The sequence below is a fragment of the Lissotriton helveticus genome, chromosome 7 (assembly GCF_964261635.1).
Source record: "Lissotriton helveticus chromosome 7, aLisHel1.1, whole genome shotgun sequence".
Lineage (NCBI taxonomy): Eukaryota > Metazoa > Chordata > Amphibia > Caudata > Salamandridae > Lissotriton > Lissotriton helveticus.
The window spans coordinates 1,230,111,969-1,230,137,772 of record NC_136068.1 but is presented as its reverse complement, the minus strand read 5'-3'; the positions used below and the strand labels follow the sequence as shown (position 1 = coordinate 1,230,137,772).

Below are 25,804 nucleotides of genomic sequence, written 5' to 3'. Positions count from 1 at the left end.
TCGAGGTCTTGGTGAGGCCACCATTGTTTATGTGTTATGGATTGCTCTGTTGCCATATGTACAAAACAAATAATCACATTTGCACAATGTATGTATTAACCTTGTGCATGATGTGTCAAGGTATCATAGTATTCTTGCAAAGTTGGTTTGTAAGCAAGTATAGTTTCCTAGAAACTAATCCTCACTGCCATGGTTGCAAATGTGTGGCAAAAGTCATTGTGTGAGAGTGAAGGCAACTGTAGGAAGAAACCTATCTACATGTAAAAATGGCAGCGTTTCCCTCTAGACCTAGCTGGGACACATGTCAGTGGTGTTCACCCTAAAAGCAGTAGAACATTTTAGCTACCAGCTGATACGTTTGAAATAATTTAATGTTCGCTCCCTCCTCTATATCGCTGTTATTTTTACTGGATGTCAAATGCATTGTGCAATTAAAGGGATCTGTCAATAGATCATAATATTCATTCCTTTTATTTACGCACTCCACCCTTTGTTTAGAAAATGGAATGCAGTTAATGTCCAAAAAGGACCAAGGGTGTTCCCACCTATCTATCATCTACAGCATTTAGGCCCTATTTTCCAGACTGAGCCATACAACACAAATTATTGTTAGCCCGTTTGTTCTCATTTTAACTTGGAAATGCACCCAAATTCTTGATCCTGTACTAATTTTAGTTTGACTGCTTTTTTTTATAATCTTGGGTAGTTTGCAGTAGTCTAGTTCGCAGTCAAAAATGCATGTAGTAAGATATGTCCTTTTAGTTTGAAAAGAAAGCAGTAAACTCATTAGATTTTTTCTTCAGAAATCTTGTTCTTGCCTACTTTCACTAGAAAATGGAAGGCCATGATAATACACACCTTCTAAGTTATTGATCATTGTTACTAAAATGATAGGATTGCAAAAATATCTTGACTAGATCGGAGAGAAGGTGTGCAAAAGTTGGAATAGAGGAATGCAGGTATTCACATATTTAGGGTGAGTCATTGGATGTAGAGGACTGTCAAGAATTCATGAATTGAGAGGCAGCCCTTGTTTATCTTGATTTGTACAGTAGTTGAGTGTCCTACATCTACTTATGATAGACATAAAGCAGTATGTGAAATGTAAGAGTGAAAGAACTGAGCCTTGGGAGGCACCTTTGGTACATTCAGGCATTTCAAATTTCAAAAAGTGCCAACTTTCAAACAGTAGGTGTAATCAGTAAAAAAGAAAATAGAAGATAGTGCATAATGTATGTATGGTGTTGATTCTGTAAAATGGAATGGGGTAGCTTTAATACAGAAAACTGCAATAGGGTCTACTAGGACAAGGCGGTCTTGGAACTGAAGTCCTCTGCCATGAGTAGTTTTTCTGCTAGTGTAGATTAAATTCCATTTAGTTCACAACATGAAAAGCCTGTCACACATCATAATCCCGATGGCAGAAACGCCGTCCATAGGGGATTATGTGCGGCCTCTGACTGGTCGACCGACTCCTTGAGTCCGTTGGAAGCCAGTCAGTCCGACCAGCCAGTTTAAATTACAATTGCCTACATTGTAATTAGGTCGTTGGTCTTTAAACCAAGGATGTCGCTTGGAAAGCCTCCAACCTGCAGTCGAAGGCTTTCCGACCGACATCCTAATGAGCCCATATGTAGTGTACACAGATCAAAATTGGTGCAATAATTCTAGAGTTCTAGATATTTGAGTCTAGGGTCTTGGGATTTATTCTGGATTGGGTGGTCTGGACTGGTTTAATAGAAGACTGGATTAACTGTTGGAAGTTTTGTCTTTCCAAAGGTGTGAGAAGTACGCGTAGTGGTTTTCTGCAAGTGCAGTGCTTACACAAACCTCTGGGAAGCTACTGGTAGTGAGCCTGAGAAGAATTCTAAACTATGCATGAATCTAAAATTATTGATTGCGCCTTCATGGAGTTTATTCATTGTGCTCCCACAGAAATGTATGATTGCTTTGGAAGACTCCAGGTAGGAGATCAATCTGTAGTCAGTACAAAATAAGCAAATCAGGTTGCGCTGGCTTGTGGGCATCCATGTGTGGCCTTGCACATAGGTTGGAGAATGATTGCCCCAGAGGAGGATCCTGATCATTAAAGGGGCCTTTCTTGAAAGTTAAACAACCCCCTCAAGAACCCAAGGGACTGTGTATGCTAGCCATAGGTAGGGTACAACCATCTACCGGGCAAATTGCTCCAGCCATCTTGACCCCAGCCTGTCTTCTTGAGATACACAAGATTCAGAGAAGTCTCAGCATTCTGTTGCCTTTACTTTCTTTGTAAAATCTAAGTGGGCGGTGTACGGAGGGTCACTGTTGATAGGACTACGTACCTTGAGGAAGACATAAGGTAGGTTGCGTCTCCGCATTCCATATTTGAAGGTTGAACCTCTTCAAGACTTGTGCTAGTTTCCTGGAAAGCACAGCCCAACACCCGACAGGCCCTTTTGGCATTCAGGTACTTATGCATTCTGTGCCGTCTCCCAGCTGAATGTTTAAGTTACTTCTTCCACCTATGAAATCATTTGAGACAGTGAAGCAAAAATGGCAAGTAGGGTGTATGCTTTAAGCAGTCTCCAGGTGAGTGTATGATGTACCAATATGTAACCCATCTTTTTTAGATAAATGTGGTACTCTCTATAGTTCAAACTAATTACAACTTTTGGTTATGTATGGCTCTCACTGCTAAGTATGAGTTCTTATTGGGGCTGTGTAAGACACATGGATGTAGGGTCTAGGATCCAGACAGGCAATTTGAGGCACTAAGTAACATGTAATGATGACCTTTTCGGATGTATCATGATGTGAGCTCACTCCTGTATAAGTTAGCACAATTACAGACATTTTGCCTGAGAGGGTGTCTGTCACAGTTTGGGGAACCAGAGCTGTAAGACACTGGGTAATTGCTTGAGGGGGTGAAAGCCCCACTTAGGAAACAACCACAATCCTTGTCAGGGTGAGCTACAAAAGCCACTAAATTAACCAGTGCTAAACTGTATGATAGCTTGGCACAAAAGCAGTCAAACTTAACTTAATGGAATGTGTAAAATATTTATTTTATTTTTTATTTGGACAGTTTTATATAGCGCAAACAAGAACCTTACGGGTATCAAAGCGCTTTACAAAGGGAGACATTTGAAATAGAGAAAGACTTGAGAAATGTAGATATGCACTATACAAGACAACAATCATATTATGAGTTATGTATATAGTTCATGTGAATTTGTACATGAGAAGAGATGTCATTTCTTTTTTTAAAGATGCAGTAGAGGGATTCAGTCTGGTTACTGGGGGCATTGTATTCCAAATCCTAGGAGCAATCCCAGGGAAGGCACGGTTGTATGTTTTTTCCTTGGCAAATCGTTGTGGTTTCAGTAGAAGGTTACTGGAGCTCCTGGAGGATCTGTTACCACAGGAAAGTACCAAATTATGAGCCAGGTAGCTCAGAGTGTTGTGAAGTATGGCCTTGTGAGTCATGCATGCAATTTTTAGATAAATTCTGTCTTCGAAAGGTAGTCTGTTCAGAGCTCTAAGGTCAGGGGAGAAGTGACAGTTTCTTTTAGAGCCTGTGATGAGTCTGGCTGCTGCGTTTATTGATGCTCTTAGAGGAGCCGTCGTCGATCTGGGAAGACCACAGAGAGAGACACTTCAATATTCCACTCTTGGGATTACTAGTGCATGAACTACCAATTTGAAGTAATTTGCAGGAAGGACTGGTTTTAATTTTCTCAAGGTGATCATCTGAAAAATGTGCTCCTTTTGTTGCGGCTCTAATATGTTTCTGCATGTCTAGATTTTGGTCAAGAGTTAATCCCAGCGATTTCTCAGAGTAGACAATAAGAGGTTGGCAGTTGAGTGCTGTTAGATGTTTCATCCATTCTTGTATAATGGTAGATTGGTTGGGAGGTGCGATTGGGAGGAATTCAGTTTTGAGGGTGTTTAGTTTCAGATGGTTTTCAGCCAGGTTTGAGTTTTTTGTAGTGTTGAGTTGAGAGATTTGATGTCCTCTAGAGAGCGAATCTTTAAATATAGTTGTGTATCATCTGCGTACATGTGATAATGGAGTTTAAGGAGCTGAGAATTTTGGTGAGGGGCTCCATGAATAGGTTGAAAAGCGTATGAGAGGGATGATACTTGCGTGACTGGGACGGACTTGGACAAGGATTGATTGGCCTTGAATCTTTGTGATCTATTTTGAAGGAAGAAGGTGAACCAATTGAGAACTGATCCAGATAATCCCATTCTGTGTTTCAGGAGATCTAGCAAGTTGTCTTGTTTTAGGGTATCAAAGTTGAAGATAGGTCGAGTTAGATTAGCAAACAGGCTTCGTTTTGGTCTAGGATTTCTAGTGCGTCATCTGCAATATGAGTCATGGCTGATTCAGTGCTGTGTCCTGCACGGACACAAGATTGCTATTGGTTGAGCAGGTTTAAATGGTCTATGTGGTTGCTAAATTATATGTGAACACATTTTACGAAGAGTCTGGCCAGAGTTGAGAATTTGGATATTGGGCAGTAGTAATTTAAGTCCGAGAAGTCTGCCGTTGGGATGGGGGATACCTGTCCAGATTTAAAGATTTCTGGGATGATTCCTTGAAGTAGAGAGGTATTTATAACTTTGGTCCATAGTGGTAGTAACATGGTATGAAGTCTTTTAAGTAGTTTGCGGGAAGAGGGTCTACGATGTGATTGGAGGGGTCAAACCCATGAGCGCCTTTAATATGGCGTATTCACTGTAAGTATTGAAGGAGGGCCAAGAGGTGTTATATTTGAGGTTGTACTTTGGTGAGCAAACAATTGGGGTTCCTGGACAGGGAGATGAGATGCCCGTGTGAGTGTCAGCATGAGTTATTAAGTCATTAAGCAGGTCCGTCTTTTTTTCAGTCTTCATGGTGAAGAAGGAGGCAAATTCTTTGCAGTTGGGTAGTGTGCCAGTGTTAGTTTGGGGGGATGAGGTAAGCCTTTATATTGTGTTTTGATTAGTTCAACTAGTTTTTTGGGTCGCTTCTTGGCTTGGTTTCATTGATTGGTAAAAAAGTCTGCTTTTAATCGTCTGACCTTTCTGTAGTAGGAGTTTCTCATGGTTATTAGCAGTTTTAGGAGGTCAGAAGATGGTGCTGATCTCCAACGTAGTTCAATTAATCTTAGGGATCGTCTGTCCTCATTGAGTCTACCATTGTACCATGGTTTTGAGTATTTTGTGTGTACTCTCTTCAATTTTAGGGGAGCGGCTGTGTCTAATATCATGGTCATGGAATGAAAGTAGTGGTTAGTCAACTCTTGAACATCACATATGCCTTCAGGGGGAAGCAGGAGGTTGGCACTGGAGTTTGTGATTAAGTTGGCACCAGCATTTTTTAGAGTCCTCCTCCATATGTTAATTTTTGTGAGTTGTGCAGAGTATACCTTTACTGCTTCATTGATGAAGAATGTAATGATATGGTGGTCAGGCCAATCACATGGGAGAATGGTTTCAAGCTGAATGGCATCAGCCTTGGAAATGACCAGATCTAGTATTGAGCCTTTGTGGTTTGTGGGGCTATTACAGATGTGGGTGAGGTCAAGGTCGGAGAGGAAGGTTTTGAGGCTGTTTACCGCCAAATCGTTAATGTCATTCCAATTGAGATTGAAATCTCCTAGGAATATTTGAGTATTTTGTTGTACAGAATTTATAGTCACGATATCCATGAAATGATCGATGAAGGTGAGGTTATCACCTGGCGGGTGGTAGAATGTGTGCAGTGAACATACTGGTTTTGTATTACAAGTGATGTCGAAACAGAGGTATTCACATGAGGATAATACCAGTGAGTGTGAGTGGATCACTGAGAGACTGTTCCAATGCATGCAAGCTATACTGCCACCTGGCCTATCATTTCTATCTAATCTTATGATATTCTAATTTGGGGGTACCACTATGTCGCGGATGGGGGTAAACAATTAATTTAGCCATGTTTTGGTCAACATTAGGAGGTCATGATCATGAGTGAGTATGAGGTCGGCTATATCAGTTGCATGTTTTGAAGCAGATCTACAGTTTAGAAGTATACATTGAAACGTGTTTTCGGCTATACCTTTATGCAGCACACATACAATTATTAAGTGAAAACACAACACACGAAAAATCCCAAACCAATTTAGACAAATAGAGCAAATTGTAATAAATAAAAAGCTACTGGAGGGTGGAGGGGAATACATTAAAGGAGTGCCAGCTTGTTGATAATTGTGACATAATAGTAATCATAATCAGGGGTATTCATCTACAACATTCTGGTCCAGAAAGTTGCCTGTTTTTCCACCTATCCAGATTGGCTGCCCAGGAGCAAATAAAATTGTCTAAATATAGATACCACTTTGTCAATTGGCAGCCAATCAGAATGTCTGATATAAACCTAGTATTTCAGTCAATCCCATTTGCTACTATTCAGTTAATAAGAATGGCTTCCTGGGTGTAATGCTTTTCTAGTTGGCTGTTAGGAGGGCCAAAGGGATAGTCTGCACAGTCTGACCCCTGTTGGCCCTGGGAAACAGCCTTTACAACAAGGTTTTTACCACGTTGTACCTTTACCATGCATTTTTCACCACACATGTTTTAAGAACGGATATGCTTTTACAAGGTATGCCTTTACCACACATTTAAGGTAAGTTCAAGGGTGCAGGGGGTCATATATATATAAATAAATATACAAACAATGTGTGGTAAAGGCATAGGTTGTAAAAAGATATGCGATCCAAAAAAGTGTGGGGTGAAAAATGTGTGGTAAAGGCATGCAAAGTATTTTCCTGCATTGTTTCATCATACAAACGTTGACCCTACTTTGTCTATGTCTATTTGCGAGTATTTATAGAGCGCACAGTTACTCCAGGGAGTGTCCTGGTGCTAAAAGCTGAAGGGTAGCAGCGGGGGAAGGAGGGGTTATGGACATGAGTAGAGCCAAGTTTTCAGTTTTTTCTAGAACAGAGGTGTAGATTCAATGTTTCTCAGATGGAGGAGCATTTTGTTCCAGAGGGAAGGTCCAAGGCAGGAGATAGCCTTGCCCCCTGTCTTAGACTTTTTAATATGGGGATGTTAGCTAGCAGCAGGTTGGATGAACGGAGATTTCTTCGTAGGGTATAAAATGAAATCTTGCGTTTGAGATACCCTGGCCCTGTCCCATAGAGGGCTTTCTGGGTAACGAGCCGAGTCTTAAAGATTACTCTTTTTCTTACTGGGAGCCATTGGAGACTCCTCAGGAGGTGGGACACATGCGCATTCTGAGGGAACTCAAAGATTATATGGGCTGCTGCATTCTGTACATGCTGAAGCCTGTCCAGCAAATAACTAGGCATGCCCAGATTGGGGCCATTCCCGTAGTCCAGCCGGGATATAATCAGGGCTTGAATGGTGGTGAAGCAAATATGCGTACATTCTTATATGGTCCAAACGCAAGACAATCCAAATGAAATCGTATTGTTGGAATGTTGTAGTCACGTTGATGCTGTCAGCATCAACGTGACTACAACATCCCAACGATATGAAAGACTCTTTAGACATTTCATATATGGACAAAATTTCATTTGGATTGTCTTATGTTTGGCCCATATAAGACTGTACACATATTTGCTTCTCTACACTTGTTTGTTCATAATTAAAATTGACTGACAACAGAGTCAGTCTCCTAAACAGCTTTGCTGTGCTCTACATTGTATGTTTTCAATTTATGTATTGAGGGGAATCTTGGTTTTCCTCATACGGGGTAACAATGAGTAAGTGGCACAGTGTTTTATATTGAGCAAGCATATATACGTAGTTCTTTCATACTGTGCAAAACGTCACAGAGGTGCTGATTGTTCTGTTTATAACAACAGCCATTTGTTCTCAGTGCAATACCACCACAAATACAACCACCACCACCAATACCACCACCATCAATACATCACCAATACCACCACTACCAATACCACCACCAATACCACCACCATCAATACCACCACCAATACAACCACCGCCAACAACCATAGCACCGCCAATACCACTACCACCACCACTGCCACCACCAATACCACCATCATCAATACCACCACCACCAATACCACCACCAATACCAATACCACCACCAATACCACCACCACCAACATCACCACCAACACCAATACCACCACCAACACCACAAATACCACCACTAATACCACCCCAATACCACCACCAATCCAAAATCACCACCAATACTAATACCACCACCAATACCACCACCAATACCACCCCCACTAATACCACTACCACCAATGCCAATACCACCACCACCAATACCACCACCCCAATACCACCACCAATAGCACCACCGCCAATACCACCACCAATACCACACCACAACCAATAGCACCGCAAATACCACCATCACCAATACCACCAACAATACCACCTATACCACCCCCACCATCAATACCGCCACCACCAATACCACCACAATACCACCAACACCACCACCACCAATACCACCAACACCACCACCAACAACAATACCACCACCAATACCAATACAACCACCACCAGTAGAAATACCAATACCACCACCAATACCACCACCAACACCACCAATACCACCACTAATACCACCCCAATACCACCACCAATCCAAAATCACCACCAATACTAATACCACCACCAATACCACCACCAATACCACCCCCACTAATACCACTACCACCAATGCCAATACCACCACCACCAATACCACCACCCCAATACCACCACCAATAGCACCAGCGCCAATACCACCACCAATACCACACCACAACCAATAGCACCGCAAATACCACCATCACCAACACCACCAATAATACCACCTATACCACCCCCACCATCAATACCGCCACCACCAATACCACCACAATACCACCAACACCACCACCACCAATACCACCAACACCACCATCAACAACAATACCACCACCAATACCAATACAACCACCACCAGTAGCAATACCAATACCACCACCAATACCCCACCACCAATACCACCACCAACAATACAATCACCACCAATACCACCACCAACACCAATACACCACCACAAATACCACCAATACCAATAGCACCAATACCACCACCACCATTACCAATGCCACTACCAATATCACCACCAATACCAATACCACCACCACCAATACCAATGCCACCACCACCAATACAATACCACCACCACCAATACCAATGCCATCACCACCAATACAATACCACCACCACCAATACTAGTACCACCACCACCACCAATACCAATACCACTAGTAATAGCAGGGGCACTGTACGAGGCCGGATCTGCAGCCAATACCATCCATCCCTCCCTCCCTCTGTACATGCTTGCCATAAACCACAGCCCGCCCTGCACCAGGAACTGTAGTCAGGGCCCTACTACAAATGGAGTGTTTTTTATTAGGCCAAAGATAGCAATAATATTATGCAATGCCACACTGCACACTCAAATCACGGAGAGCCCCCCCCCCCGCTCTTCCTCCTGAGCAGCAGCAGTGAAATCACAAAGCGAAAGGTTTTGGAGCACTTTGTTAGTGTTTATAGCTCAGATCTTATGTAACTCTCACTTCACACTTTGTGTCTGGTGTAATTTACAACACTTGCACATCTACTTCACTACACTGTTTATCATTACTTTGAAGATACCGCAGGACGCTCTCTTCCTCTGATATTTACAATCCAACAAGCGGTTGAGGAGGCCCTTCATTGCAATGCAATAGGTCTCGCATTTGCGAGAGTTTAAGCTATTAGTATTGTAAATGACAAAGCCTTTTATTTATGTTTTAAAACCCAAAATATAAATAAAAGGCATTGTCATTTACAATGCAATAGCCCAAACTTGCAAGAAAATGAGACCTATTACATTGCAAATGCTTGTTAGTATTTGTTGTGTCCTTTATATTGTCTACATGTCTCTGGTATGTACATACAAAAACTATATTCTGACAAATGATCTAAGTGCAGATAATCTTATGCTAAAATAAATAGCATTTAATGAAAATACAATATTTTTGTAGATGCTATTTTGCTATTTTGCATATTATAAAAATGTATCCGAAATGATGTCATACAACCTAGTTGTCACAAAATGTAGTAGGTAAACTCAAAGAGTTGATACACCAACTAAATACATGGGATTCTAGAATCCCTGTTTAAAAATCTGTCTCAGTTTCTTCGCATAGTAGAAGACTTGTGAAGTACCCACTGGCCTATTACAAAGAAAAATCAATGGTAATAACTTAAGAGTTGAGTCCTGAAGTTACAGTTTAGATCTGACCTCACAATGCCTGCTCCCATGATGAAAAAGGGTTCAGGCAGATCAGGTCGTTTTACCCCTTTTCTAGGTTTGCCCGGCGTTAGCCGCTTCTCACCCAACTTACGATTACCAAATAAAGAGGCAGGCGCTGGAGACTGGAAGGCAAGAAACAGGAGTTTATTTCCGACGGAACAGAACACGTCAAATCAGACAACAGGGTATCTTCTCGAGGTGCTCTAACAAGTTTCTCTACGGCTCCGTCTTTTATACACAGGTTTATGATGTACAAACATTCCTTATTGTAATAAAGACACTTTGAAGTACGAAAAGGCATGTTTGGAATCCCAGCTTCAGGCCTATTCCCATACCGGTCGCTCTGATGTTGTTTTCCCCTCCCAAATGTAACATGTGATTGTAATCCGCAGCCGGACGTCCCAACAGGACACGAGGGCAAGAGGGGGTGGTCGAATCTAAGGTTGGGCAGGCGATAAGATCACGTTTCGCTATACGGGGCCGGAGGGGGTACATCCACGAGACCTAGTTTTATGATATGGGACTGGGTCGAGAGGCCAGGTGTAGCCGGCGGGGGGTGGTCATCAGAAGAGAGGAAGGGTGTTCCCGGGAGGAATGCAGGGGTGTCGGTCAGATCTAGGGGTGTGAAGGCCTTGAGTAATCACCGCTCCTCTGATGTGAGGCGAGGTCCTACTGTAGGGAGCAATAAACTGCATCTGTTGGACTAGGTGATGGTCTGGGATCAGGCCGGGCAATCGGGCAGGGAGGAAGAGGTTACCAAAAGGGCCTGTTCTATGGGTAGGATGAAAGAGCGAGGGGGCAGGGGTTCAGCACGGAGACAGGGTCGTGTTTAGTGGTGCGTTTATGGCCCGAACAGGAGAGACCGGGGGCTGTCGGGGCGCGGGGGGGATACTTGCGAGGCTGGGGGGAGAGAGAGAGAGAGAGATGCAGGCTATTGGCAGTGGGCAGAGAGGTCATGACACACAAAATGGCTACTATCTATGTTCGTGATGGGGCCTAAAAGGGTACAAGATGGCGGGGCCACTGTGCCGTGACTTTTGCTTTACCTTCAACCGTGGCGAGGGTGAACACAAATGAACGCCGCTTATGTACATATACATTGTCATTTTCCACAGTCGCCGCTTTTTAACATAAGTTAGGTCATTTGCGTGTTTATCATAGCTGACGGGGTGTACATATAGTCGTGTGTTGTCAATGAAATAGCGTTTGTCAATACTGGTGGATTTGCATATAACCGTGTGCAGTTGATGCGACATACGAGGTGGAATACATATAAATTTACATTTGTCGTATTTTAAAAAAGTGACCGATGAAACATTTTACAAGCAAAACGTGGTTGAGGGAGGAATTTAGTCCAATACAAGCAATTAGTCAAGGGGTGTAGAAAGTTCCGAAACAAAAAAAGGGGGGGATACTTCGTTACAGTGTCCTTTTTCTTTTTGTAGCGAGCCATCACTGGTAGGTTCTGGTAGTTCGTTTTCTTCCGTTGGCGCTGTTGAGCACCGGCGGTGGAGCTATAGGTCCAGCTCGGGTCCTTCTCTATACGTCGCAGGGTGTGATCTGTCCTTTGCCGTTAGGCCACAGTCCTGTTTCCTAACTAATCTCTCCTACGGGTGCCTCATGCTGGGCACCTGCATTTCTTTCTCGGAGTCAAAATCCATGTGGAAAGGATAGAAGGGGGTTTTGTCGGATAATCGAGGGAGGAGAGGGCGGAGTGGGACCGGATCTTTGAGACGGACCAAGGGAGCAAAAGGGTGATGCGCAGGCAGGTCCATCAATCGGGCTCAAAGGGGCGGGGACTTCTGGCACGCGTGGGTAGACAAGTAGAGGGCTTCAAGGCAGCCCTCCATTCCTTCGTTTTCTGCGTTTGAGAGTGGTGCATCGTCCCGCGTCCCGTTGCTCTGCGGCTCCATCTTAGGTCGAGGTCACACGCGCCTCATGATCTGTGGCCAGGCTGTGCGTCACGTCCAGCCCCTCGCCTCCGGTGACTGTGTATCCTTGAATGGGTACAAAACAGGTTTTAGCGAACTGGCAAGAGAAGGCATTTATACATTTCAATTCCGTCCCAGATCTAGGTAGTTGGGGGTACGTTTCATCGGTCACGGTCAGGAGTTATCACTGTGGAGCATGTATACAGGCATTTCTACTGAGTTTGTACTAAGTCTATTTGGCGTTCATTCATGACGTATGTGGCTTTCTGACCCTAGCCCTGGCAGTCTTCTATCAACGTGAGAGAGAGGGATAGTGGCTAAACATTCTTTTCTCGGGGGGGGGGGGCAACAGTTAATCGGGGTCATCAGTTATACTTCGTGTTATGGAGCTGGGGCCAATCGGGAGTAAACGGGGACGTTTGGACATCCGTACTTGGGTGCAGAGGGGTGGGGCAATCTGGGCATTGTTTCTAACGAGCTGAGAACAGAAAGCCACTGACATATAATCCTCCTGTAAGAAGGCCAGATTAGGGGACTTCAGTCGTCTAACCTGTCCTTTCCTTTATAGCCAATTCAAGTTCCATCATTTTACAGAAAGGAGAGGTAGTAATATGGCAAATTACAATTGTTTTAGTTTCTGTCAATTTGCCGAACACCTTTGTGTTCGAAAACCAATTAGGCTCGTGCCGGTGGGGCATAACGTTACCACACAAAGGAAGAGGGAACAGGGGGGACCCTCGGAGGGAGAGTCGTCCGCATTTTAAATGAACTATTCGGTACACGTACAACATGAAGAGAGAGAAAAAGAGAGAGAGTGAGAGAGAAACGTGTACAATAATAGGCCATTTAATGCACACACAACACAAAACAGTAGGGGTCATGTTATATAGAAACACAGACTGAGGGACAACGTAAATCCATATACTACGTACACATGAATTCAGGCGGGGGGGTACATGTATTATATACAGAACTCAAGACAACACATAGAACAGTACTTGGCCAAAGATATTTCCTCCTGCATGCTGCGCATCCTTAGTATCCTATTTAATTCGCTTGGCTGTCTTTTGCTGTTGGCCTCTGTTGCAAATACTTACACTTTCGTCAATTGTTCGGGAACTAACCTGGTCGGGCTAGTACTTACGGCTCAGTCTTCCAGGAGGAGGGTACTTGGGTAAACCTCACCCTGGAATAGCCCTGAACCTTCCCCTATTTAGTTATCGTACGAACCTACTCGTAGGTGCACGTCATTCTTGGTTGCATTATTCGGGGGCCGGTTGGAGTCATATTTTTGTCATACTGCAATAACCTGTCAAGTTTCTGTTTCGGCCCCCCCCCTTCCAGTCGTTGGGTTCAGAGAGAGAGAGATGGTCGTTTCTAAGTAAGGGTGTGTTTATATCTATGTTTGCTCGTCGTGTATAGGCACCATGTTCAGACCCCCTTTTTCCCCATTCCATCGGTCGTTTGATCATCACTCAAGTCGTACAAAAACATCTCTCTTATCAAGCCAGCGCGTGCAACGTATATCCAGTCGAGTTATACACATCCGGTCATACACGCGTGCATTCATATCACCCAAAGTCGTCATGTCCTCAGGGGCAGTCCCAATGGATAATGTGTCATTTGTCCCCGCGGAACCATGGCGCGTTGCTTAGGTCTTCTCCATACTTTAGTCGATGTTCCGATGTGACCTGCAGAAAGAAGGGGAAAAAGAAGGGGTGGGGGCAGCGTTTTAAGACACATCCGCGCGCATAAACCCAAAAGGCTTTTACTTACCACGTATTCGACCTATCTCCGCGGGGTGCAGTCCCTTCCATCTCGGCGTTTTAAGCCCAGAGGGACTGGTAGTGCGGGAGGCATAATCATTGATGGACTGCACATTGCATAGATCGCCCACGTGTGGTATTGCGGATCTTGTGGGGGGGGGTCGAAACAAAAGGGCAGTCAGTGTAAAGTGGGGGTGAACTCGTGTTCTCCTTCGAGGAGGCGGGGTGCGTTTACAGTAGTACCGGGTCTGGTTTAGGGGCATCTGAAACAATTTCCCTGAGATATGTGGCATACAAAGTAAAGCAGAACACCGGGACCTTTATCGACTGCCTTATGTTGCACAAAAGTAAAAAAAAAAAAAAAACACGCAACAAACTTGGACCATTCACATTTTCAATATTTCTGGGTACTTTGCTTTTTAACCTTTCAGTAATCGACTTGCCTTATTTCGCCTGTATTTTACGTAGATCGGAAATAATGGCTATGTATTCGAACTTACCAATCCAAGAGCTACGACTATATTTGTTTTTCACAAAACCTTTATTTAAAAAATGTTGGCGTACAAATGCAGGCCTACAACCACGTGGGCCAGCCACGGAGCAGACTGGAACTGTACATGATGGCATATTTATCTGAGGAAAACATAACTGAGTCGGTGGTCGTTTTATTTCATCAAGGTACGATAAGTGCAAATAAAATCATATCGAAAATTCATTGTGGGCAAGTATCATCAGTGTCAAAGAATTCGAACTTTCAATAATACTGTGATCAATGATGCGTCAGAACTTAATATCAATTCATTGTCCGAATGTTCAAGCAATACTCATCCCCTCCCGCCATGTGCTTCAAAAACTGCATACATATCTCATGATATCAAGTCTGAGCATCCGGAACACAACGGGAAATTGCGAGTTTCGTTTGTACCGGCGCCATTTTGGGTGGGGCCAGGCGGGTCCAAGTATAGTCAAAATGTCTCCACCAACTCGGGGTTGGACCAGAATCTCTTTCGGCAGTCCAGAAGTTCCGCTAAGGGGCAACAGAAGGGACCGGTGACATGAACCATTAATCAAAGAAAAGGGAGGGGGCAACAATCTTTCCTACCGGGTCATACTGGTGTTCCACCGGAACTGATCAAATCAGTAGTCTGCAGGGTTTTTGGTCATTCAAACTGAGGCTGGCGTCAGCATGAGAGCGCCAACATCTCGTGGCTACGTCTTGGTCGTTCTGCGGGCAATCATGGCAGTCATTTCCCATCGGGGGGCGGTCGGGGGCCCGCGGAGATCGAGGGCCCTCCGCAATTCTCGTAGAATCTTCAAAGCTGAGGAGAACGCCTCTGGACAGGGGCCCATTTTCTGGTTGACAGGCGACCAGGCCAACTTTTCACGCCAGGCCCATTCCTGCAAAGTCGACCGCCATTTTTAGGAGTTCTGCAGCTACCGGCAGTCACTGGGTCAAATGAGCAGACGGACTCCAGCCTGCTGGGCGATGTGTCGTAGCACCGCGACAGTGGACGAGACCCTGCTGGGTGAGTGGAGCGTCACTATACCGAAAGAGTGGATGAACCCTTTGCCGCGTGTGTGGAGCGTCCCTGCACCGCAAGAGTGGACGAACCCTTTGCCGGGTGCGTGGAGCGTTGGGGGTGCAGCTGAGGGGCCTCCACCTGGGGAGGCGGGAGAGGCTCGTCCGCGCCGCCTCTCCCTCCCAGTGCACCCCACGGCGTCTCGCTGACATTTGTTATGGCCGGACCAGGCGATGAAGAAGAGGGGGGGGTCGGAGGCATATGCAAGACATCCCCCCCCCGTGGCCTGCAAGGCGCCGGGAGAAGAAGGGAATGGGAGGACCAGTACATTTCGGGTCGGGCCCATGCCTTCTCCGGCCGATGGCGGCCGGCCGCTCTTTGCCACGGCCCCAGGAACGGGTTCCTTGGTTCATCCCGGGGACAGGCCTTGGCGTGTGGTGTCGCCTCCGGACTATTCGCGTAATGGTTCTCCACCCCAGGCCGCCGCCGACGGCTTTTGTAGACTTTCTGACGCCCAAAAACCTACTAGAAAGTAGCCCAAAGTAGCCCGACATTGCTACTTTGGGGAAGGAGGGACAGGAACGGCGTCAAGCAGACGGCGAAATGCATTGTGGGTTTGTTGTTGCAGCCGTTTGCCAAGTAAATAGTTGTTTAATATATTTTTGTTCAAATAAAAACGTTTTAACCTGTTACTTTGCTATAGTGTTGTATATTTCTAATATTTGCCTAGGGTTTGTCGTTAATTGGGCGGGGTGGGCGGTGGAGCCGAGCTGTCTCGCAGTCATCATGGCGTTGAGTTCGGCTTTCCTCACTAGTTTCATATTTCCTGAGGGGTTGTTCCTAATGCTTCCATTTCAGTGAGGCTGGAAAGAGATCTCATCAGTGGCCTACTGATTTTACTCGATTCCTTTTGTTTTTCCTAACGATTTTTATGTTCTTTTATTTGCTAGCATGATACAGCGGCTAATCCGCATTTTCTTTATATATGTCCTTTTTATTAGGGGTGTCCTCCGGTGGAGCCAGATGGTCTACCTCTAATAAATGGTCCGGGCTGAACCAACTACTGAGCAATGGGGGGGAGATAGGCATGACGGGTTACAACGGGGACAAAAGTCAGCACTACCTATCCTTTACTACTTTGCGGAGACTAGGTAGAATATTTCTATTCTACAGTATTCGCAAATAGGGAATACCCAAAGAGAGAACCAATTCCAAACAGTCAAGTTCGGACAAACAATCAATCAATCAAATGAGGAATAAAATAGGCACGACGGGTTACAACGGGGGCAAAAGCCTGCGCTACCTACCCTTCACTATTTGCAAAGAGAGAGATATTCCTGTTCCTCTCTGTTTGTAGGCAGAGAAGATCCTTTCCGAGAACCAATTCCGAACGATCAATGTTCGGTCAAACAATCAATCAGTGGGGGATAAAAATAGGCACGACGGATTACAACGGGGGCAAAGGCCTGCGTTACCTATCCTTCACTATCTGCAAAGACTAAACAGAGTATGGCGACTCTGTGCTTGTTTGCAAATAGAGAATGATCCAAAGAGAACCAATTCCAAAACAATAAATGCTTGGATAACAATCAATCAAATGGAGAGGGAAGTAGGCGCGACGGGTTACAACGGGGGCAAAAGCCTGCGCTACCCACCCTTCACTATCTGCAAAGGGAGAATACTCCTATCCTTCCTCGTTTGTAGACAGAGAATCTCTCAGGACAAAACAATCAAATGCGTAATACTAGTATTTTTCAATGACAATCAAACAATCAATTCGCAATTTGTCGTGTTTACACGACCTTACACGGACCGTATGGACAGTTTCTCGTCTTCCGTTTCCAGCGCCCGATCGTCCTCTATTCTCCGTAATTGCTGTGGCACTCCTGATGGTTCCCAGTCAGGATCGTAGATCACTCGAGAGAGGTCTGTTCGGAACCAGTGAAGTTCGGATGATCGGCTGCCAGACAAGGGTCTATCGGGCAGGAGCTCTTCCCGATCGTTGCAGTCGTTCACTCTGTCGTTGGGACCTCTCTCACTGGATCCACGTGTCGCTGATGGGCCCCACGTTTGGGACGCCAATTGATGAAAAAGGGTTCAGGCAGATCAGGTTGTTTTACCCCTTTTCTAGGTTTGCCCGGCGTTAGCCGCTTCTCACCCAACTTACGATTACCAAATAAAGAGGCAGGCACTGGAGACTGGAAGGCAAGAAACAGGAGTTTATTTCCGACGGAACAGAACACGTCAAATCAGACAACAGGGTATCTTCTCGAGGTGCTCTAACAAGTTTCTCTACGGCTCCGTCTTTTATACACAGGTTTATGATGTACAAACATTCCTTATTGTAATAAAGACACTTTGAAGTACGAAAAGGCATGTTTGGAATCCCAGCTTCAGGCCTATTCCCATACCGGTCGCTCTGATGTTGTTTTCCCCTCCCAAATGTAACATGTGATTGTAATCCGCAGCCGGACGTCCCGACAGGACACGAGGGCAAGAGTGGGGTGGTCAGATCTAAGGTTGGGCAGGCAATAAGATCACGTTTCGCTATACGGGGCCGGAGGGGGTACATCCACGAGACCTAGTTTTATGATATGGGACTGGGTCGAGAGGCCAGGTGTAGCCGGGGGGGGGTGGTCATCAGAAGAGAGGAAGGGTGTTCCCGGGAGGAATGCAGGGGTGTCGGTCAGATCTAGGGGTGTGAAGGCCTTGAGTAATCACCGCTCCTCTGATGTGAGGCGAGGTCCTACTGTAGGGAGCAATAAACTGCATCTGTTGGACTAGGTGATGGCCTGGGATCAGGCCGGGCTATCGGGCAGGGAGGAAGAGGTTACCAAAAGGGCCTGTTCTATGGGTAGGATGAAAGAGCGAGGGGGCAGGGGTTCAGCACGGAGACAGGGTCGTGTTTAGTGGTGCGTTTATGGCCCGAACAGGAGAGACCGGGGGCTGTCGGGGCGCGGGGGGATACTTACGAGGCTGGGGGGAGAGAGAGAGAGAGAGAGAGAGAGAGAGAGAGATGCAGGCTATTGGCAGTGGGCAGAGAGGTCATGACACACAAAATGGCTACTATCTATGTTCGTGATGGGGCCTAAAAGGGGACAAGATGGCGGGGCCACTGTGCCGTGACTTTCGCTTTACCTTCAACCGTGGCGAGGGTGAACACAAATGAACGCCGCTTATGTACATATACATTGTCATTTTCCACACCCAGAGCCAGCAGCCATGGGGAAAGCATTTCAGGTTACAGAGCATAATGAAAGCAACTGCTGGAAAGAAAACAAACGTTTCTTGTCTTTCTTCTGCTCTGTTTTTCTAGCTTACAGTGACAAGCAGAAAGTAGATATTTATGGCAACATGTACATTTTTACAAACTTTAGGTAATTACAGAAAAGTTAGAATCTTTCTGCATGTTTCTACACATTCTCAGCTACTGCAGTTTAAAAAAATGCATGTGTATTAAACTGATTCTAATATCATGTTGCCAATAAATATTTAAATGTGCACTAGAGATTATATTCGTATTGTTCATATTCATATTTGCAGCTATGCTCTCTATTTCATATGAAAGAACTACACACCAAGGATTTAAGTGGTTTAAAGATTCTCCTGCTCCATCGCTGATACATGTTGCCCATTGGCAAAAAGGAAGGCCCTACCCCAGTCAAACTCAGGACGATTGTCCTAACAAGTTCCACCTCCCAAACTATTGACACCAACCAAATTATAGTCCAGACCCCCTGCCCTTAAATACCTTCACTTCAACGCAAGGTCAATCCCCAAGCATACAGTAGAAATGGAAGACTTTCTTGCATACTTACCACCAGATCTATGCTTTATTACAGAAACCTGACTACACTGCTGCCGTGCATCCCCATTGCAGTCCCAAACAACTATAAGCTGGTCAGACCGGACATGGGATCAAAACCAGGGGGTGGAGTAGCAATCACTTTCCGGGACTCCTTTTGAGTTCAAGATCAAAAGTCGATGGCTATTGGCAGGCCAGAAAGAGCTCTATAGGGTCTCTCAGGCAAAAATATATATAATTGTAATTAATATACATATATACAGCCAGTCATGGAAATACAGCGGATTATGAGGAGCAGCTGGGACTGTTAGAAGAAGACCTGGAGTCAATCTGTATGGCAGCAAAGGCACTCAGCAATACATAACAAAGAGAGGTTGTGACAAGAGTTGCAGAGTCTAAGAAATAAGATTTTACCTTTTTCCTGACTTCAGTCATGCTACACAGAGGGAGGAACTACACAGGACCAAAAAAACGATTGTGGCGGGTCTGAGGGTCTCACTTTGTTTACCAATTGTGCTTTGAGTGATGTGCAAGGGCAAAACATGTGTTCTCCCAACCACAATCAATGAAAGACTACTTAGATAGAAAGCATTTGGGTGAGACAGGTTCAGCAAGGGCCTGAAGACATGAATGAACTTTGTGAGGTATCTGATACAATCATGTCCTGATGATGGCTTGAGTGCCATGGGGACAAACATTTTGAGGGTTCCTAAACTCATAGTTTTTTTCCAATCCCCCTTCCCCCACCCTTCCACTCCTCACTTTTCAGCACCCCTTCTGGAATAAAAAAACAGAACTATACAACAACCTGAAGTTTGTATTCATTTCATTGTGTGGTTAATTAAAACGAGTGCAATAACAAGTGTTCTTTCTGTAACATTTGGTCTATAATGTGTAGCGGATTTTCCATAAAATGTCTTTTATCAAACAAAGAGTTTTCATTGGATGAAACTGTTATTTAAAAAAATGCAGTTGGCAGTACTAAGCAGCAGAATGGGCACCAACAGCAAAGGGACACAAAAGTGGTCCTAAAAGCAACAAATATTGTCCAGTTTAAAAAAAAAGAAATGCAGAATGTAGTAAAGTGTTGCTTCGCATAGCGTAATATTCATTGCACTGGTCCTGAATTCGATTTTGGAAAAAGGGGGTGGTGATGGACAGAGTTTCTGAATGATGCAGAATACTCTTACCAAGTCAAGAGATCATGGTTTTAATCCATCACCTGTTTTTTAGCTCATTGCACCATCCCAGCTCAGAACCTGGCTATATGCAAATTAGTCTGTTCCTGTCCCAGTGCATGATGGTTTGCCCTGTTCCCACCATGCCCTGTTCCCATCATGCACTGGGACAGGAACAGACTAATTTGCATATAGCCAGGTTCTGAGCTGGGATGGTGCATTGAGCTAAAAAACGGTGATGGATTAAAACCATGATCTCTTGACTTGTTAAGAGTATTCTGCATCATTCAGAAACTCTGTCCATCACCACCCCCTTTTCCAAAACTGGTCCTGAATTCAACATACTAATGTGATTAAAATTAGACATAGCAGTCTAAATTATTGTGTACATGTATGTTTGTACGCTTTTCTTTAGTTATCTATCCAAGCACTGAAGATTAAATATATTTCTTCCCTGTTGCAGATCAGGAGTCCAATACGACTGATGCTGTCACAACTATGCCTTTTCTATATCCCCAGCTGAGCTCGCTAATGCTAGAAGACAACAGAACAGCTCTGTGAGTACATTTTGTCTAGAAGTACTAATTTAAATGTAGGAGTATCATGAATTAATCAATTGACCTGTTTTTGACTGTTTTTAGGCTACCAGAAATGTCTAGTTACAGGTTATTGAACCACTGATGAAGTGCTAAATATTATGGAGCTTATTTTGATGTCGGGTGGACATCCACTGCAGATTGGGAATGGCTGGACCTTAGGTTGGAGGTTCCGACCACAGTATTTGGACACGAAAACTCACAGGACGTTTTGAAACATCAATTTTTCGATGGAAGCTTGTGCAGTGGGTGGGAAAGGCCTGCAGCACAAGCTTCTGTTGAAATATTTATGTTTTCAAACATCCCTGCACCGTGTGGCAGGCACTTCACAGTGCCTGCTATATAGTGCAAGGATGTTTAGGGCCCCAGAGTGGAGGTTCAGAAACGAAGGGGACACTGCTAGGGGCCACTAGTGTCACTTTCAGGTACCCTTTCCATGTCGGAAAGGATGACATGGAATAGCTGTCGGAAACCGGCATCATAATCCTGCTAGCAGAGCTATCATAAAGGGATTATGAAGGGTTTCAGATGCACGAATGGGCTCCTTGAGCCCATCTGAAGTGCCACGGACGGTCCCCTCGCCTGCTGCCTCCGACCGCACGCATTGTAATACATCGATAGCAGAAGATGGCAGTCGAGCCGCAACAGACAAGCTGTCGGTTGTGGTCCGACCATCATCGTAATTCACACCCTGGTGTTGATCTACTTTTGGAATCCCTCCACTAATCCTTGTAAATGCCCCTCTAGTTCCTATGCAATTTTGATGATCCTTCTAAGCATACAATTACAAATTCAAGGCTAAATTCATGATCCATGTGTGTTGGAAAATGGCCCTCTCTGAACCGTCACCCCAAACATTTTGCCTTTCTCCTGTTTTTCTTACCAAGTTTTTGTTGAATTTAGGACTCTGATCACTTTTCCAATGCTGCCAGTGCTAAAGTGCATGTGCTCTCTCCTCTAAACTAGGTATACTTGGTTTACACCTGCTTGGCATATTCAATTTACCTGTAAGGCCCTTGTAAAATTGCATATCATATACACAGGGCCTGTAAATGTAATGATACTAGTGGGACTGCAGCACTGATTGCGCCACCCATAGACGAAGCCTTTCAAAGCTGTCTCAGGGCTGCCACTGCATTGTCTGTGTGTGCAGTTTACTGGCACTTCGACTTGGCATTTAAATTACTTGCTAGGCCTTAAACTCCCCTTTTATTACATTCAAGTCGCCTAGGTAGCCTTAAGGGCAGGATGTTACGGAAGTAAAAAGTAGTACTTTTATGTTTTGCATGTGCTAGTACTGACAAACATTCTATTTCCATGCAAGGGTGCCGAATTGCATGCAGGAATCCTCTGACTCTTTTTCCTCTTTCCTCTTTCTATCTGTGCTGCAGAATGCACCACATGTAAAAAGAGTAAAGAATGAGTAGAAATGAACATATTTCTCCTCATTATGTCTCCCCTGGGGAGGTGTAATATTTTGATGCATTCCCATGTCTACCACTAATGGTAAATCTGGGAAGGTGCCACAATCCTTGGGTAGAAGTGTGGGGACATCTATGCTCAACCCATGGAACACCTCCCTGGGGCAGAGCTACTCAAGGCAGCAAATTATGCTGCCTTGCTTTCCTTCACATTGAACAAACCAAGCAGGGCCATGCAAGGTTCTAAGTTTGTGTCAACCTTCAAAACCATGATAAATATGGCCCTAGTACATTGGGCCCTACCTGTACCGATGAAATGTTTTGGTTAGGCGACAGCGGCACTTTGTGAATTCCCTCTAGACAGCCACAAACACAGGAAAGTGAGATTAATTTGCATTCTGAGCACTCATCTACCTTCATCTGCATTCTGATGGGTCTTCCTGGGCAGGGAGGAATGGGAGGGGCTGATATTTACACTTCAATAGGTAATGTCCTGTCCACACACAAAGCACTGATTTTACCCCCAGGGTTAGCCTGACAGACAGGACTGGGTTGAAAGGGATCCTTGTGCACTTCAGAAATTTCCTGTGAAGTTACCCCCTACATCAAAGGCAATTTTGGGTATATGTACTGGGTCTCTGGCCCCCTAAAATAAGATACTTCTGGATCTTGAACTCAACCTCAGAAGGACTATTGTGTTGCTTAAAGGACTCAACTGGACTGCTTTTCTGCTTGTTACCCTGGTGCCTGCTGTTCCATGACCATGCTGGAAGGACTCTGCCTTCCCTCCAAGTGATCTCCAAAGGCTCGGTAGCTTGCCTCTTGTTCTTCTGAAGTCTCAGGGATACATAAGACTTCCTACAATTCTTTCGGTGCTGCTGGACACTGCATTCTGTGAGTCCTACCCTTGACTGAGGTGGCCCTCCAGGCTCTGTGCCTCAGAAGTAGGTTCTGCAGCTGTTTCATTAATACCCGATGCTCTGCATCGACTGCGTGAGAAATTACAATGCATTGCGCTTCGACTCTGATGCAGAGTCTGCCCGGTGCCAGCAGTTTCACAGCCTGCACAGCCCGACAACACCGCTCTGCGTAGCTCAACAACAATGCATTGACTTCCCTTCACTGAAGCTCGATGACGAAGATTAACACTTTATTGCATCAAGGCACCTCCTCAGTGGGCCCTCCATGGGTCCGGTAGCCGGCCTGTCCTCCATTACATTTGGCCTGAAATTTGGATTTGCAGCAGTCCCTTGCAACCTCAAGTAACATTTTGACCGCTAGTGACTTCTAAACACTCTTTTAATCTTTATAATTTTATAACTATGGTTCTACCCATTAGATTAGGTTGTTATGGCCTTGAGTTATTCATAAAAATATAATCTATATTTTTTAACCTACGTGTGGTGTATTCATTGTGTTACTGTGTGTGTGTGTGTTGCACAAATACTTTACATATTGCCTCTTTAGGTAAGCCTGACTGCTCAGTGTCAAGCTACCAAATGGTGAGCACAGGTCATCTTTTAGTGTTCATCTAGCTTACTCTGTCTAAAGTGGTGGTTCCTGCATGGCCGGGTGCATAACTCAGCCAGCCAGGAATTCCACTTCTAACAATGTGCAATTCTTGCTTGTTTTTGCTAGTACCAAATAGTGTCTAGGCAGCGAAATTCCTTTAGGTTTCACTTCTGAAATCGAAATCTGATACAGGTACTTGATGTTTCTCTCACCTGCTTACTAAGTTTGTCTTGAGCTCTGTGAGTGAAAATGGTTATAAACTATGCATGCTTGTGATGTCAGGAAGGGCCATGGGTTCTGGTGTCCCACTTGAGACACCTGTTCCTGTACACTACATTCCCTTTATTTCTTGCTCCCAATCCAGTCACTAGAGAGTGATGGAGCTTCTGTTCATGGACGAGGGAAAGGAGAGGGAATAGAATTTCTGTAGGACAGTTGCCTTGTTAGATAGCAGATGATTTTCATGATAATCCATAAGGAAGACTTCAATTGGGACACAGCTCCTGTATCTTCACAGGCATGATTGTTAGAAAAAACAATGCTTTAGTGATGGCCACGATACTAGTGGTCTAATCAAAGTGGGGAGAGAGAGGTACGTAGTGGACCTAGCCTCCTGTTTCATACAAACAACCAAAAGAAGTCCACTAGAAAATACACTGAAAATATCATTCCAGGCATCTTGGTGATCCCTAAGGGAAACAATGAGTTTTCTTAAAATAACCATCACCCACCGAAAGGTCCCTTGGTGGCTTCATCATCGGGTTCTTCTCGCCCTGTTGAGGGACGGGGTGTGCTACAAACGGAGACGTGGGAGCACTTTTTGGAAGGTGTGGACTATGTTGCTAATGTAGGAGTGAAAGGGCAATTGTGAAAATTAAAAAATACCATGCCACTTAGAACCTACATTTTAATGAATGCTGTGGCTGGTATTGTTAGAAAAGGGGGGTTCAGTGAGGTGCACAAAGTAATGGATGTGTAACTCCCAGTCTACATGTTTCAAGCCTTACCCCTATGGCTTTTCGTCAGGACAATGTTACTTGATGCAAACACAAGGAGATGATGGAAAGCAGGGCCGGACTGGGAACCAAAACCGGCCCTGGCAAGGTGCTCGGCCGCCCCCCCCCCCCCACTCGGGGGGGGGGTTGGAGGTGCCGCCGAGCGCTTTGCTACGGCTGGTTTTCGGCCGAAATCAGCCTCCAGTGGCTCAAAACCGGCCCCACCCTTGCGGCGCACCGGGGGATTGCCCGGTGCCCGCTATGGCCAGTCCGGGCCTGATGGACGGAGCACTGAAACTTTTCAGACACTCACCCCCAGTCACAGATCTGGGTTAAATCCATCATCGTTCTTTAGCTCACTTCACCACCCCACTTCAGACACAGCTATATGCAAATCAGTCATGACCCTGTGCCTCATGGGAACAGTCCAGCCCGAACTGCCAAGCCATGTCTTCCCTGGACCAGAAACAAGCATCCTGGGACCGGTTTCAGGCTAATAGCCCTAATCAGCCAGGCTAGCTTGAATCCAGTGGAAAAGTGAACAAGGGATCCACATCTGGGTATACCCTGCCAACTTAGGGCGAACAAGGCAAACACAAGGAGATGATGGACGGAGCACTGAAACTTTTCAGACATTCATCCCCAGTCACAGATCTGGGTTGGATCCATCATCGTTCTTTCGCTCACTTCGCCACCCCAGTTCAGACATAGCTATTTGCTATGATCAAATCAGTCTTGACCCTGTGCGTCATGGGAACAGTCCAACTCGAACTCCTTGTGTTTGCAATG

General features: G+C 45.0%; 1 protein-coding gene across 2 annotated transcripts in view; it reads left to right on the top strand.

The window, feature by feature from the left end:
• Positions 1-25,804, top strand: part of TOM1L1 (target of myb1 like 1 membrane trafficking protein) — a 653,197-nt gene that overhangs the window by 455,718 nt on the left and 171,675 nt on the right. For both annotated transcript variants that reach the window (XM_078654420.1, XM_078654421.1), the window contains one exon: positions 20,955-21,048. In XM_078654420.1, the coding sequence (XP_078510546.1) occupies positions 20,955-21,048 (94 nt within the window). The remainder of the gene's footprint in view (positions 1-20,954; positions 21,049-25,804) is intronic.